At 46.1% G+C, this 14,867-nt stretch overlaps 1 protein-coding gene across 1 annotated transcript; it reads left to right on the top strand.

Moving 5' to 3' along the window:
* Nucleotides 1-1,028: 1,028 nt before the first annotated feature.
* On the top strand, nt 1,029-1,519 carry LOC102417657 (60S ribosomal protein L29-like). The gene is made up of 2 exons (XM_006083423.3): nt 1,029-1,403; nt 1,466-1,519. The coding sequence occupies exons 1-2, from the start codon at nt 1,029-1,031 to the stop codon at nt 1,517-1,519; spliced, it is 429 nt and encodes a 142-aa protein (XP_006083485.1).
* Nucleotides 1,520-14,867: the final 13,348 nt, after the last annotated feature.

The raw sequence follows: 14,867 nt of genomic DNA, 5'->3' as shown, positions 1-14,867 counted from the left end.
GTGTGCTTGCCGACGAAGGGGAGTTCCCTATGGCCTGAGCTGAGAAGGAGCCAGGACCCCCGCCCCCTCGGGGGTGTGGGGGTTCTTCTGCAGGTTGGTTACTGCGGGCCTCCCACAGTTCTCACCGCGTTTCTTTGTCCGGCGGGGCCCTGGGCATGGGGCTGGGTGCTGACCTAGGAGTGTGGAGTGGGGCCGCACTCATTTACCCCAGGGCCTTGCGTGTGCAGTCCCCTCTGCTGCAATTGTGCCTCCCTCCACTTTCGGGATCCCACACAGAATGGCCCGAGTACCCCTTGCAGGGATTGCTCAACTCTGCGCACCTCTGGGGCTTTGTGAATATCACCTTGCAGCGTTTACTGCATTCTCTTCGTTCATACTCCCACATTGGACCGAGAGTAAGACCGTATCTTAAGTATCTTTGCATTGGGCGAGTTATTGAAACTCTCTGCAGCACTTTTCTCAACTGGAAAAGGAAGAGAAGAGTGCCTTCTGCATGAAGTGTGTGCATTACGTTAATTCTCCTAAGGCACTTAGGAGGGCATCTTGCACACAGCAGGTGCTCAGAAAATGTTACCACTGTTTTCCCTGTGCCTGGCACAAGCACAGTAAGTGCTCAATAGGGTTTAGAGTCAGTTTCACAGACTCATTCTTGGAGGTTTAAATCTCAGCTTCCTCAGAACTGCTGCAAGGGGATGGAAAAAGCCATATATATACTTGACTATGAACGTGTCCAGGGTTATCGCAACTGGGAACAGCACTCAGGAGTTCAAGTCCTGACTGCAGTTTGCTAGCTGAATGACCGTGGAAATTAACTTAATTCTTTATACTTCCTCGGCAGTAAAGGGCGGATGATGATGATGATGACGCCTGCTTCACAGGGTTGTAGTACATGCAAGTGATGCACAAGAGGTGCTTACAACAGTGTCTGTCCTGCAATAAGCTCCCAATTTTTTCTTCCTTTCTTATCCCAACTTCTCTTTGGAATGTGCTCTTTCTCTTCCGGTCCCAGGCGCTGCGGCGGGGCAGATATGGCCAAGACCAAGAACCACACCACCTACAACCAGTCCCGAAAATGGCACAACATGGCATCAAAAAAACCCGACCATAAAGATACAAATCTCCTAAGGAACATGCGCTTTGCCAAGAAGCGCAACAAGAAGGGCCTGAGGAAGATGCAGGCCAACAACGCCAAGGCCTTGGGCGCATGCGCTGAGGCTATCAAGGCCCTCATCAAGCCCAACACCCCAAAGGGCCGCAGCCACAAGCTCAGTCAACTTGCCTACATCGCTGACCCAAAGCTTGGGAAACGTGCTCATGCCCGCATCGCCAAGAGTCTCGGGCTGTGCCAGCCAAAGGCCAAGGCCACGGATGAAACCAAGCCTCAGGCTGCAGCTCCGGCTGCAGCTCCAGCTCAGGCTCAAGGATCAGGCTCAAGCTCCCACTCCCAAAGGTGCCCAGGCCTCAGGCTCGAGCTCCCACTCCCAAAGGTGCCCAGGCCCCCACGAAGGCTCCACAGTAGCGGACTCTGTCTGCCGATGTGAGGATGGAAGGACTGGTGTGAACCCTGGGCTGCTGTCTGCATGGAGCTGGTACCCTGTGCTCTTTGTACAAATAACCTGAGGCAGGATCTGTAACAAGAGGAGGGGAGGGGAGGGGAGGGGAGGGGCAAGATTGTAATGGCCCAGTATAGTTTCACACCCTCTACCTCACACTTGTCTCCCACTTTAACTTTTGCAAAGCACCTGTATATATTATCTCATTTAATGCTCATACCAACCCTGTGAGGCTCAGAGCAGTTACTGGTTTGCTGGAATCCTAAAACACTTTTTTGGTACTGTTTCATGCATGTGCATTTGGAAGAACGTGGCTTTTCATCGTATTTTTAAATGTATTCTACAACTTGTTTCCTTCACTTAACAGTACATCTCAGAGATCTTTTTATGTTATATCCCTCTTTTTAATTACTTCACAGTCTTTCGTACTCGAATTTATTTAACTGTTCTCCTATTGTCATACATTTTTGTCTCCTTTAAAGCAAAATTGTTTTTAAAATATATTGATTCTTGAGCACACATTGTATTTAGTTGTTATGCCTCTTAAATCTTTTTTTTTCATACATGCTAATATTTAAAGCCAAATTCTATGGAGTCTCCCTCCAGGCCCAAGGCTTTGTTGCTCGGACTCTGAGAGACAACAACTCACCAGGAAATAAAATCCTTATGGTCAAGAGTTTCCACCCGGCTTCAACTTTCTCTCAAAAACCAGCCCAAACTCCAGTAAACTGTGGGACTAGAGTCCTTCCTCTGGTGAGGAAAGGCTGGGAGAGGATGCTCAGTGGGGCTGCAAAGGACTGATGATGACTTCACCCTTCAGTGGCATTGGAGTCAGAGGGGGTCTCTCAGACAGCCCTCCCCCAGTTTCTCAGCACCCCTGCCCTTGTATCCACCCCATCCGGGTCCATCACACACTTCACCCACGAAGAACTTATTTAACTGCAACCTCTTGCCACCAAAGTAAAACACACTCACCTACTATCAGATGCACTCCTATTCCATTAAAGCACCCAAAAAACCCTGGCAGTTCCCAGCCCTGCTCTCTCTAGGGATCAGGCTCAACTGGGGGCTAGAAGGAATGCCAGGAGGTCATGGGCACCCATCATCACATAGGGGACGCCGAGACATCCAGTTCTAAAATGTAGCTCTGCAGCCAGGAAGTTGCTTATCTTCCCTGAGCCTCAGTTTCTGCATTTGTCAAATAGAAACAGAGGAAGGGGAGCGAGGATCCAGGATGTATAAATCGGGGGAGGGGGGCATGCACACATCACATGCAAAGCTCTCAGCAATTGAAGCTGGAGGTGGGGGTGGGAACCAGGCCAAAGTCCTGCATTATCTTCCTTGGGACGGATGGAGCTGGTCCTGGAGCAGAGTTCAGAATGGGAGCCTTTCCCTCCCTTCACCTCCCCCCCTCCCCCAGCCTCCTTCCTGGAAGAAGATATGTCTCAGGACATTGATCATCTCAATGCTATTGCTTCAGGCTGTCAACTGAGATTTCCCTCGCTCCCCTGCCTGGAGCAGTGCCTGTGCAGAAGAGGCGCTTGGTGTATATTTGTGGAGAATCAGTGAATTCTCCCACAAGCCCCAGTCACGTGAGTCAGTCCCACCTGCTTTCTGAATGGACACCTGAATAAATAAGATAGGTTCCTAAATTAAGCACTTGGCTTTTTGCAAGGCTTGGCATCTCTCCAGCCTAAGTTTTCCTGTGTGAATCTGAAAGTAAGCAAGCCCGGGACAAGCTCCACACGGGGAGCAACAGAGTCCTGTTCCTGCTGGTCCCAGAGAAGGCACTAGAAGGGGCACGACACTCAATAAACGCTGCTGTTCACACAAGCGCAAACCAGAGATGCTTTTGCGCCCTATCTAGAGAGCTGACATCTAGGTAAGGGGGGAATGGGACTGATCCCGGTCACCAGGAAGGTCCCAGGCATGAACTAAACCTCTGCATTACTTAAAAGCTTTAGAACAAACTTAGTCCGGTGGTTACAAATTGACAGTAGCGCAGCCCTGCCCTCTGGTGGCCACCAGTGCAGTGCCATGGAGGAAAAGCGGAGATAACAATTTAGGGGAACAATTTTTCATTATACAAGTTTTGTGACTCCATTGTAGACAACTGGGATGACATAAAATAAAAGAATAAAGAGTAATCATATCACGTGAATACCCTCAGCACTACTTGAACTTCCAGTCTTATGCCTATTTTATGCCCAATTCATTGATTCAGTTGTGTCTATGGTGAGCCTACCACATCCCAGGCACTGTTCTAGGCACTCAGTGGCTGTGAAGAAAACAAATAAAAATCACTGTCTTTGTGCCACTTAGATTCCGCTGTCCTCACTCTGTATTTATGCTGATATTTTCACTTTTATCAGAACCTGTGTTGCCACCTACTCTTCATACAAAGCAATGCTGATGGCTGTGATTTTCCTGTCTCCGTGTCCTCGCCACTGGACGCCTGAATGCTCCAGGCCTGAAAAGTCAGGGCCATGATTACTATCTAAATCCTGTGCCTTCACTCAACAACTACCACCTGCTGCCATTATATTCTAGGGCAGGGGTTCTCAACCTTGGCTGCACATTAGAATCACCTGGGAATCTTTTGAAAATCCTGATTTCTGGGCCTCGTCCTCCGGAAATTCTGTTTCTTTGTTACTAGTGTTGTAGCCCCACCTCATACAAAAGAAACAGAATTTCTGGAGGAGGAGGCCCAGAAATCAGGATTTAAAAAAGATTCCCAGGTGATTCTAATGTGCAGCCAAGGTTGAGAACCACTGTTCTAGGGGCTGGGGATACAGCAGTGAGAAGGGCAGGGAGAGCCTGCGCCCCCTATGGGAAAGCACTGTGAAATGCATCCTCACAGGGATAATTATAATTCCATTGTCATACATGGACATATGAACAGGTGCCCAACTTTATCTGACGTCATCTGAGGGGAGGTCTCCTTTAAACTCAGAACCCAAGGAGTCATCAGGCTGGGGCCGGGCAATGGGAGAGCAGGTGCGGCACCTGGAACTCAGGCCTCACAGGACTTTGAGGCCAGTTAGGAGGTGGATTGACCCTCAGGGCAACATGAAGCCACTGCACCGTTTTAAGCACTTTGTGCAAGATCCTGTAACAAACATCACCTGGAAGAAGAGCCCATTCATAAGAGTAACACAAAGAACAAACTGTTTGGAAGTCACTTATCAAGAAGCATGTAATATGTATCTAAAGCTTCACTGAGGGACAGAAAAGAAGACTTGAATAAATGGAAAAACACATTTTTGTCTTGAATGAAAGATGTATTGTGAAAATGTGAAAGATTCCTTAAACTTACCTATGTATTTGCCACATACATATAATAAACCCTTCTGAATTGTAGGGCCCTGTTTTACACTTTCCCAACTCCCAGCTTCCCCGCCCCCCGCATAACACATAGAGTGAGATTAAATTATTTCTGTAATTATGTGTTTCAGGATGCTTACCCACTACACTGATAAGCTAAGTTCATCTGTAAAATATAAAAGTGAAAATAGCCTGAAGTAAACTACTAAAATATAACCTTATCAAGTAAATATATATATATATATATATATATATATATATATATATGGGGCAAAAGTAGGTTTACGGTTGTTTGTATGGAAAATAATACAATAATTAATAAATAATAATACAAGAATAAACTGTTTTGCATACTCACAACTATAAACCTACTTTTTCCCACTCCTGTATTTAAGTTTCATATGAAATCTAAAATGATATTCAGACAGCTACTCGGGTCTTCTCCAAAATAAACACTCTTGGTAATATAAAGAGAATCTTGCTTTCAAGCATTCTGACACTTATTTTAAGATGGCAATTGAAAAATCATGTAAAAACAACTAAACATTTTCCCCTGATACAACACAAATTTAGAATAAATCAATCCATTTGTTTGGACAAGATTTTTTTAGACATTCTATTAACATGATCAGTAAATGCCATTTGTATACTATTGGCCATGTGTCAAGATTTTCAAACTATCTCTTTTTTTGTTTCAGGAAATGGACAGTTTTTGTCTTTGATAGCTCCTTCTTCCTGATTCTGCCAGACAATATAAGAAAGCTGTTAATACATTCCAGCTGCACTTCTGAAATCCACAAAACATACAAATATTAAGCGTCTCGCTGCTCTTACTGTCACCACAGCAAAAGGAGCAAAATAAAGGAACTTAACCAAGAGCTTTTCTTACAGCGAGGCAAATTATAGCATCATATAAAATAATGAAATGTTCTTTATGAGAAAACGAGTGCTTTAGCAGACCCTGAAGTATCAGGGATTAACTGGCAAACCCAGGCCTGGCTTCACCAGCAGGGCAAGCGAGGGGACTGTCCGCACTTACCCTGGAACCATGTGAGGGTGGGAGGTTCCCAACTGGCTCTTACAGACCCATAAAGTTCTTCTGGAAGCAGTGGGGTGAGCCCCATGTGTGTTCCCTCTGGGTAGAGCCTCCTGCAGGAGGGGAGATGAGAGGGGCTGAGTCTCCCTAGAGCAGAGGTTCTCAACCTGTGGGTCACGACCCCTTTGGGGGTCGCACAACCCTTTCACAGGGGTCGCCTAAGACCATCGGAAAACGCATATATAATTACATATTGTTTTTGTGATTAATCACTATGCTTTAATTATGTTCAATTTGTAACAATGAAAATACATCCTGCATATCAGATATTTACATTATGATTCATAACAGTAGCAAAATTACAGTTATGAAGTAGCAACGAAAATAATTTTATGGTTGGGGGTCACCACAACATGAGGAACTGTATTAAAGGGTCGCGGCATTAGGAAAGTTGAGAACCCCTGCCCTAGAGGTTCCTGCATCGTCCAAGAGCCCGTGGCCCTGCTCTGCTTTAGGGACCTTATCCCCAGCCGGCTATGTGTCTGGATACCTCAAAGTTGCCACCATTCCTACCTCTTCTCCAGGCCCCTTCCTTCTAGCTCTGCCGTCCTGCAGTCCCTAGAACTGTGGTCCCCACACTTCAGTCAGCCTGGAGATCTTCAAGCACAAGATTTCTGATCCAGTAGGTCAGGTCTGGGTGGGGCCTCGGAGTTTGCATTTCTAACAAACACTCAGGTGATGCCGATGCTGCTGATCAGAGACCACACTCCAGAACCACTCCCCTATCCAGTTAGAAGGTCGGCCAAGTTCTGGCCACTCATAGTTAACACTCCACATGCGCTATGCCTCCAGCTCCCAAAGCACTCCTCAGCCTCAGATATCGGGGCTTGAGGGCTGGGGTACCCCACGACAGCAGCAGGAAAATGATATCTTCACTAGAGGTTCTGAGCCAAACCACCTATTCCAGGAAAATGCTACCGTTTACAACATGGTGATAATACCCACCAGGGGGCAGCAGACCCCCGTGAGAAGAAACTTCCCTGAAAGGAAAGGAATCCTCAGGGCCCCTTACTGAGGACTCTTAACATCCCACGGGGGACTTAGGTGGCTGAGGTAACAGGGGACACAGTAAAATAATTCTTTATATCCTGTTACTGTTTCATGGGTGTCAACGTTTCTCATACATCACTTCATCCAAACTATACAACATCCTGAGGCACTGAAGCATGAACACCTCTACGTGACTGACAGATAAGAAAACAGGCTCAGAACGGTTAAGGCCAGGTGACTTATCCAAGATCAGAGGGCTGGTAATTTATCAGACCAGGAACTTGGGCGCAGGTGGCCTGACTCCTCGCTCAGTCCCGCCCCTCATGCCCGGCTACAGTCCATTTCTTTGATTGTTTACCACACGTGCATTTCCTCTTATTCTTCACAACAACCTGTCAGACCTGTACTCTAATTCTCCCCACTTTAGAGACAAGGAGAGCGAAGTGAAAGACGTTAAGTAACTTGCACAATCAGTAAATAGTGAAGCTAGGATTTGAGCTTGGGTTCATCTAATTCAATAATTCGCCAACACTACTGCTTCCCTCTTGTCACTTGTAAACAGCAGCTATTTGTTAAGCATTTGTTGAGCAGTACGGTGCTAGTCAGGGGCAGTGCAAAGACTTAGCCCTCAGGCAGCATCCAATCTAGGAAAATCTAAGACACCCTTACTAGGTACCACAGGAAACTCACCAAGGTAAGTTACCATGGTTACAATTTCACAGATTAGGCAACAGTGTTTAGAGAGGTTAATGAGCTTGCCTGCGGATGGAGCCTTTTTAAAGCTTCCAGATGATTCTAACGGGCAACCCAGGTTGAGAACTATCTTAGCAGAAAGGAGCCTTGGTTTACACTATCTTCAGATGTGGAAGAGTTCTCCGTTCAACACCAAACTCATTTCCTAATCTTCCCTCCAGGTGTGGCTCCCAAAACTTTTCCTCCAACCTACGTGCACCTCCACCTGGAACTCAGCACACCCTTCAAGCCCACCCAACATATCATCTGTCTAAATATTTAAAAGTGATAAATCAAGCTAAAAGCTGTTAAATACTGAATGTCCTTTCCTCTTTCCTTGACAAGTATAACATTTGAAACATCAAAAATTTGCCTAACTTGAATATATTTCATCAAAATGTAAAGGAAAAGTAAAATTATTTCCACATATATTTTAAATCTATTTTAATTATTTTTAAGATTTAAAATTATGCATTAAAATTAAATGGCAAAAATACAAATTATATTAATACAATTTAAAATAAGGGCAACATTTAATTTGATTTTCTGAAAATTCAATATTATTATATTTAGCATCTTTCTAAAAGTAAAGCATTCTTTATTTTTAAATTCTACCTGGTTGCTTGCCAATGTAAAGAATGGGTGTCAGGCCTCTACCTGTTACATCCAGATGTGCATATATACCAATAAGAGTAATATGAATTGTTATGGATGTTTAGCACGTCTTGGAAATGATATTTAGTAAGAATTCATGGTATGTATGCTATCTGCAATGAACATTTTAACAAGTTCATCAGTTTTTTCTCTACCTAAGGACCCTGCCGCTGAAATCCTTGCACTTGGCAGTAGTGTCCTTTTCTGATATTGGTGGCAACACAACCCCCAAAACTCCCTCCCATGGAAACATAGCCACCTTTCATTCCACAGACATACCGCTCAAAACAAATGGAGAAGCATTTGCTGGAGCCTGGATGGTGTTAGAGAGTGGAAGTCTGACGTTGCAGGTCACACCGGGCCAATGCTAAGTGCCACACCTGGAGTGACATGTTTCTGTGGTATTTGTAGCAGGTGGGGCCCTCCTGAGCCCTCCTGCCCAGGCACAGCAGTTTCAAGTCCCACACTGGCCCCTGGCCCCGCCTCCTTGATGAGAAAGGCATTTCCTTACCTTGCCCCAGAGAGCCCCTTCCCTGGCTTCATCATCTACTCCCTCAGACAGCCTCCTTCAAGACACCCCTCCTGGGAGTCTATGGGCCCACCAGAAAACCCTGCTTATTTCCTGCCTGGCTCTCTCTGCCCTGTATATTTTGTCTGGACAATATTCATTCTTCAGAATCATTCAAGATATGGTCACATCACCGAAGTTCTAGCATTTCTGCCCAAGAAACACATGCAGACACCCAGTCAGGCTGACAATGTGAGGACTCCTCAAAGAATATCTTGCTGTGTTTTTTAACATTTGAAAGTGTCGCCTGGGTTGGCATTCCAGCTCTGGTATTTACAAGCTGTGTGACCTGAGTCAGGTTACTTATCCTTTCTGAAACTTAATTTTCAGAAAGGGACTATTGCCTACCTCAGCATTGCTGCAGGTCATATATTGCAATGACAAATGTAAAGAACTTGACATTTGGGTACCTGTTTAGGAATGACCTTATTTTACATTAATAAAAACACTATACCTTTTTCTTCAGGCTTAACACATGCTATCTATCACAGGTAATTCTCCAAACCAAACAATTTGTTGGGTTAAGGAAGAAGCATGTTAAACCATCTTCAACTTGTATAATAAAGTCGATCACTTCCAACTAGCAAATCTATCGTGCCAACTTGTCTCAGAATTGGAGCAACCGTGAAAGCCAGCATCAAACACCGTCAGTGGCTAGACCAGTGATGGCAAACCTTTTGAGCTCGGTGTGTCAGCATTTTGAAAAACCCTAACTTAACTCTGGTGCCGTGTCACATATAGAAATTTTTTGACATTTGCAACCATAGTAAAACAAAGACTTATATTTTTGATATTTATTTTATATATTAAAATGCCATTTAACAAAGAAAAATCAACCAAAAAAGTGAGTTCGCGTGTCACCTCTGACACGCGTGTCATAGGTTCGCCATCACTGGGCTAGACCCAGGGTGAACCGTGCCATGCAGAAATGAGGTTACATTTGCATATGTAGGAACCTGAGTGTGATACTGTGTCTTTATCTCTGGTCCTGGCTGAGCTCCTAAAACCCTTGGAATTTCCTAAGTGATTAGAGAGATAAAGCTGTCTTGATATTCATAACAAACTATTTCCAACCACACCTAAGTTTATATTAATGAGTTGCCTTTGGAAAGCACCTGAAGATTGGGACTAGTTGCCATGGGAACCAACCTTGTTGTGATTGGAGAGTTGAACCTTTCTGTCCCACCTTCCCACCGCCTCTGGGGAGGGGACCCAGGCTGGAGATTGAGTTCAGTCACCAACGTCCAGCGATTTAATGAATCGTGCCTATGCAGTGAAGCCGCCATAAAAACCTAAAAGGATGGGATTCGGAGAGCTTCGGAGCTGGTGCGCACGGGAGATTTGGGGAATGTGGTGTGCTCAGTGAGGACACAGAAGCCCAGCACCCTCTCCCACACACCTCGCCTTACACATCTCTTCCATCTGCCTGTTCCTGAGTTACATCCTTTTATAATAAACGGGTAATCTAATACGTAGAATGTTTTCCTGAGTTCTGTAAGCTGTTCCAGCAAATTAATCAAACTCAAGGAGGGGTGTCACTGGAACCTCTGATTTATAACCCGACCTTCAGAAACACCGGTAACAGCATCTGACGTTGAGGGGTGGGGAGGGGGGGGGTCACCCTTGTAGTTCTGAGCCCTTGACCTGTGGGATCTGAATACATCTCCAGGTAAATAGTGTCAGAATTGAATTGTAGAATAACCCGCTGGTGTCAGAGAATTGGTGGGATGGGAGGGAAAAGGCACACACTGGAGTTGGGAGCTGAATTATACTGAATTAACTGGCACCATATTTCTGATGTGTCGATCAATGTCCAGATGCTCCCTAGAGACTGGTTCAAGCAGACCCAGACCCAAAGCCCCTCCCTCTGCCTTATACCTGGTTTCTCTCATGGCCCCTCCTCTCTGCAGCCACTACCCATGACTCCGGATTAGCGTGGATCACATCAGCACCCTCCAACAGCCCTTATCCTGCTGAGACCCATCACCAAACTCCATTTCTAGTGCCTCCCATCTAGGTTTGGTGTGGTTGGTGGTTGCTTTCTCCAGCCCTAACTCTGAAACCGCGAAGAACATCTCCTTACAGGGCTGCTGTATCAAAATACCTCATACACACAGGGACACTCCAACTCACCTCCAAGAAAAGGGAGCCTGCTCCCTCAGTCAACCCTTGATCCATCTCCAGGGGACATCAAATAGGTCAGTCTCATCCACTTACTGAAACAAGCACCAGTCAAACCAGTTGCTTGGCATCATGTGGGCCAAGTACAAATAAGTACTTGGAGACCGAAGGAGAGGCTGCACATTTGCATGATCTGCGGGGCCTGTCCTGCGCCTCTCAGCTGGGAGAGCTGTAGGGCACAGGCGTGGGGCCCTGTAAAAGCTCTAGGCAGTGAGGCCAGTTTCCCCAGTCCAGGTTATGATGGTTTGCAACCAAAGAAGCCCTTCAAAGTCTTGAGGATGCTTGCGCAGTAAGAGATTTTCTCTGTGATCACCTGGGAAGCAATTGTCAGTTTCTTGCCCTTTGTCCCAGCTGTAGAGCCTAAAGGGGGATCTTTGGTTTGATATTTATGATGGAAGGACACTAGATAAAGACATGTTCTCTGAAATGCTAATATGCAACCCCTGGACAGCCAGGAGCACTAGCTCAAAGTTTGCCCACGTTCATCTAACTGTTGAAAGAGAGCCCTCATTCTCAGGTCTTATTGTCCATCAGTGGTCTAGGTCTCTGGTCTGTCCCCTTCTTTTCTGTTTCCCTCACTTAGTTCCAGACATCATTTCTCCACCTGATAAGAGATGTTGATACATTTTCATGTTGGTTCTTTGAAAAAGAATTATTTGTTTCTCTATTGTATATGTAAAAAAATACAACTGATCAATATTTGAGTACAACTTATCAATATTTCCTACTGAATTGCTATTCCTGCATACTGTTTTTTAAATAATGATTGTGTTCCAAGGGGAAACACTATCCCTAATCATAAATTTACCTTAACTCAATTTATTCGTCCCATATTTATTTTACAAGATTTTTTTGGGGGGGAATTGTATCAAGCTTGAGGTTTGTCTTCCAAATCTCTATATTTTAAACACATGTCCAACTGCTTACAGTGAATATTACTACATACTAGAGGCCTGTGCACTAATTCGTGCACCCGTGGGTTCCCTTGGCCTGTTTAAATCTACTGATTCAGAACTAGCATGAAATGGTTATTCAAATGGACTGCACAGATTGGGCCCCCATCTTCTCATATTTAAAGTGGTCAGATTCATTATAATTTAGAGAGTCTCTAGGGTTCTCTCCTGCTCCAAGTTTTGTTTGTTCTTGTTTACTCTCACGGGACAAAAGCAGCAGGAATCTGCCTCCCAGGGGGAAGAACCAGAGATCAGAGAAATCATTAAACTGAGAGAGGGTATTAGAAGTGTAGCAAACAGGAACCTGTCCCAGACCCAGATAAGAAATGTCTGGGATGCCCGGCCAGCATGGCTCAGTGGCTGAGTATCAATCTATGAACCAGGAGGTCACAGTTCAATTCCAGGTCAGGGCACATGCCCAGGTTGTGAGCTCGATCCCCAGTGTGGGGCATGCAGGAGGCAGCCAATAAATGATTCTCTCTCATCATTGATGTTTCCATCTCTCTCTTCCTCTCCCTTAAAAATATATGTATTGTTTTTTTAAAAGAAATGTCTTAGGTGAGCTAGGGAAAGATGCTGCTCTACCATCCGCTTCTCACAGCCATAAATAGCACCACACATGCCCAAACCACACACACACACACACACACACACACACACACACACACTCCCCCTACTCCTACCCATGAACACCACACTCACCACACACTCACCATGCGCACACATCCTATACAGACATCACACACACACACACACACACACACACACACACACACACACAAAGCACCACACAAAGAGTTGGCTGTGACCACTCCTTAATTTCCAGTATTATGTCTGGATTTGGAAACTGCTAAGGAGGTAGGAGTTGCGGGTGACCAGTAATCAGAAAACAAAAATGGGCTTTGTATGGGGGTCCCTTGGGATCACACAAGATGTCTGTTTAGACCTGGAATAGTTTTCTGTTTTGTGTGGGGACGAAGATTAGGGCTGATGCCTGAGGGTGAAGGCCTCAAGGAAGAAGTTCTGGGGGAGGGCAGAAGCCAAGGTGGGGAGGGGACAGGGGGTGGAGAGCTGATGAGAACACCCACGACCCCCGGGTGGGAAGGATCTCTTGGGTTCTGCTCTAGGCTGGGATGTTCTTTACCCAAACAGAGAGTCATCCTGGGCCCAAAGGGAAGTTGCTGCCTGGACCGGCCAGAACTGACCCTGGCCCTGTGGGTGGGTGAGGGCTGAACCCCATGCTCTGCGTGCATCCCCCTCTGCAGTCACAGGCACACACACCCCACAAATGACCATTTCAATGAGAGCTTTTTAACACTTAGGCTCTAGAAACTTAAGACATGCTCCACCCTTCAACTTAGAAAAGCAACTCTTCGTTTGAGCATTTTGTAAAAGGTCAAGACGTTTTGCCACCTACATCAGACATGTAGCTTTTCTTCCCTCCTCTTACTTTTGAAATGATCGCCAAACCCCAGTGGTTTCGTTGCCTGGGAGAACGCTGTGCCACAGGCAACATCTGTAAGCAGTTAATTTTCCAAATGGGAGATGGTCACCACAGATGCAGACCTTTTCAAAATAAACACTAGAAAAATATTACTCCAGCAAAAAATGCAAGCTTAGAATCCATGAGAGGGGGTGCGAGGCAGCCGGTGCTAGGACAGGACCCGGTTTGCACGGATAAAAGCCGCATCCTGGCCAGCCCGATGTGCAAGAGCAAGAGAACTGGGACCACAGAACTGCAGCGCAGAAAGAGATCTTTGGGGTGAGAGCATTTTCCAATCTCTGCACTGATGGGGAAATTAAGGCCTGGGGCAGGGGGTGAGTGCTTATCTGTGTGGGAACTGGAACCCAGGCCAAGAGTTTTTTGCACTATAATAAGCCTCTTTGAATTTCTTTGACTACTTTTAGCTTTTTCCTTTTTAAGAAAAAAAAGTCCTCTCACTTTTAACTATTGCCTTTAGGCCCAGTTGGGAGAGGAGGGGGACTCCCATCCTGGCCTCAAAGTGGGTGCTTCCTCTTTGCACTCTGCACACCGTGCTCTGTAGCCGATGGCAAGCAGTGAGAAGACAGGAGCCTGCAGGCCAAGGTGGGGTGGAACTGATGGAGGCGCAAGACACAGAACTCCACTCTGCTTCTTAGCCACCTTCCTGAATGAGGCGGCCAACCTTGAGGGCCCGTGCTCGGAGACTGAAGAAAGCAAGGTCATTGTGACCCGCGTGAGTTAGGGGCAGCTGGGGGCAGGGCAGGCTGGAGATCCAACTGCACCAGGACTCTGGTGCCTCTGACCAGGCATAAAAGGAAGCAGGGAGTAAACCCCCAACCTGGAGACTGAACTGACTAGGCATTCAGACCTTGTGGTTGTTTAGGGTTGGAGTGGAATGGGGGAAATCTGAAAGACAAATGGTGCATTGAAAGGAGTGTAATTGCTCCAGCTAGGTGCACCCCTGGACAGTGCTAACTAGTTAGGCTTTATCAGCCTTATTGTTATTGGTGTATCCATCTCGGCCCTACAGGATGGTTCTCTGCAGCGAGATTTCTAAAGACAAAAGCTGAGTTCTGCCAGGAGAAAAAGAGAAGGGAATCGATACAAGAAAAGGATAGAAGAAGAAAAAACTGTGGGAGGGAGAGCATAGGCAGTGGAGCTGTAGGGAGAGGAGGTGGGACCTGGGAAAGAAGTGGGAAACCATAGGGGTAGGGGCAGTGGAGGAGAGTCAGGCATGATGACCACCAGGGGGCGCTACTGCCCCACCATCACCCTGGAATTCAAGGGGGTTTTCAGAACCTCAAGTGGGCTACGCTCCCTCCCCCGGCTACGC

This window comes from Myotis lucifugus, unplaced genomic scaffold, assembly GCF_000147115.1.
Source record: "Myotis lucifugus unplaced genomic scaffold, Myoluc2.0 scaffold_6, whole genome shotgun sequence".
Lineage (NCBI taxonomy): Eukaryota > Metazoa > Chordata > Mammalia > Chiroptera > Vespertilionidae > Myotis > Myotis lucifugus.
This window is presented reverse-complemented; position numbering and strand designations above follow the sequence as displayed.

Coding starts and splice junctions, on each gene's coding strand:
- LOC102417657 (XM_006083423.3), top strand. CDS start 1,029: ATGGCCAAGACCAAGAACCACACCACCTACAACCAGTCCCGAAAATGG. Junction 1,404..1,465: donor AGGCTGCAGCTCCGGCTGCA/GCTCCAGCTCAG, acceptor CCCAGGCCTCAG/GCTCGAGCTCCCACTCCCAA.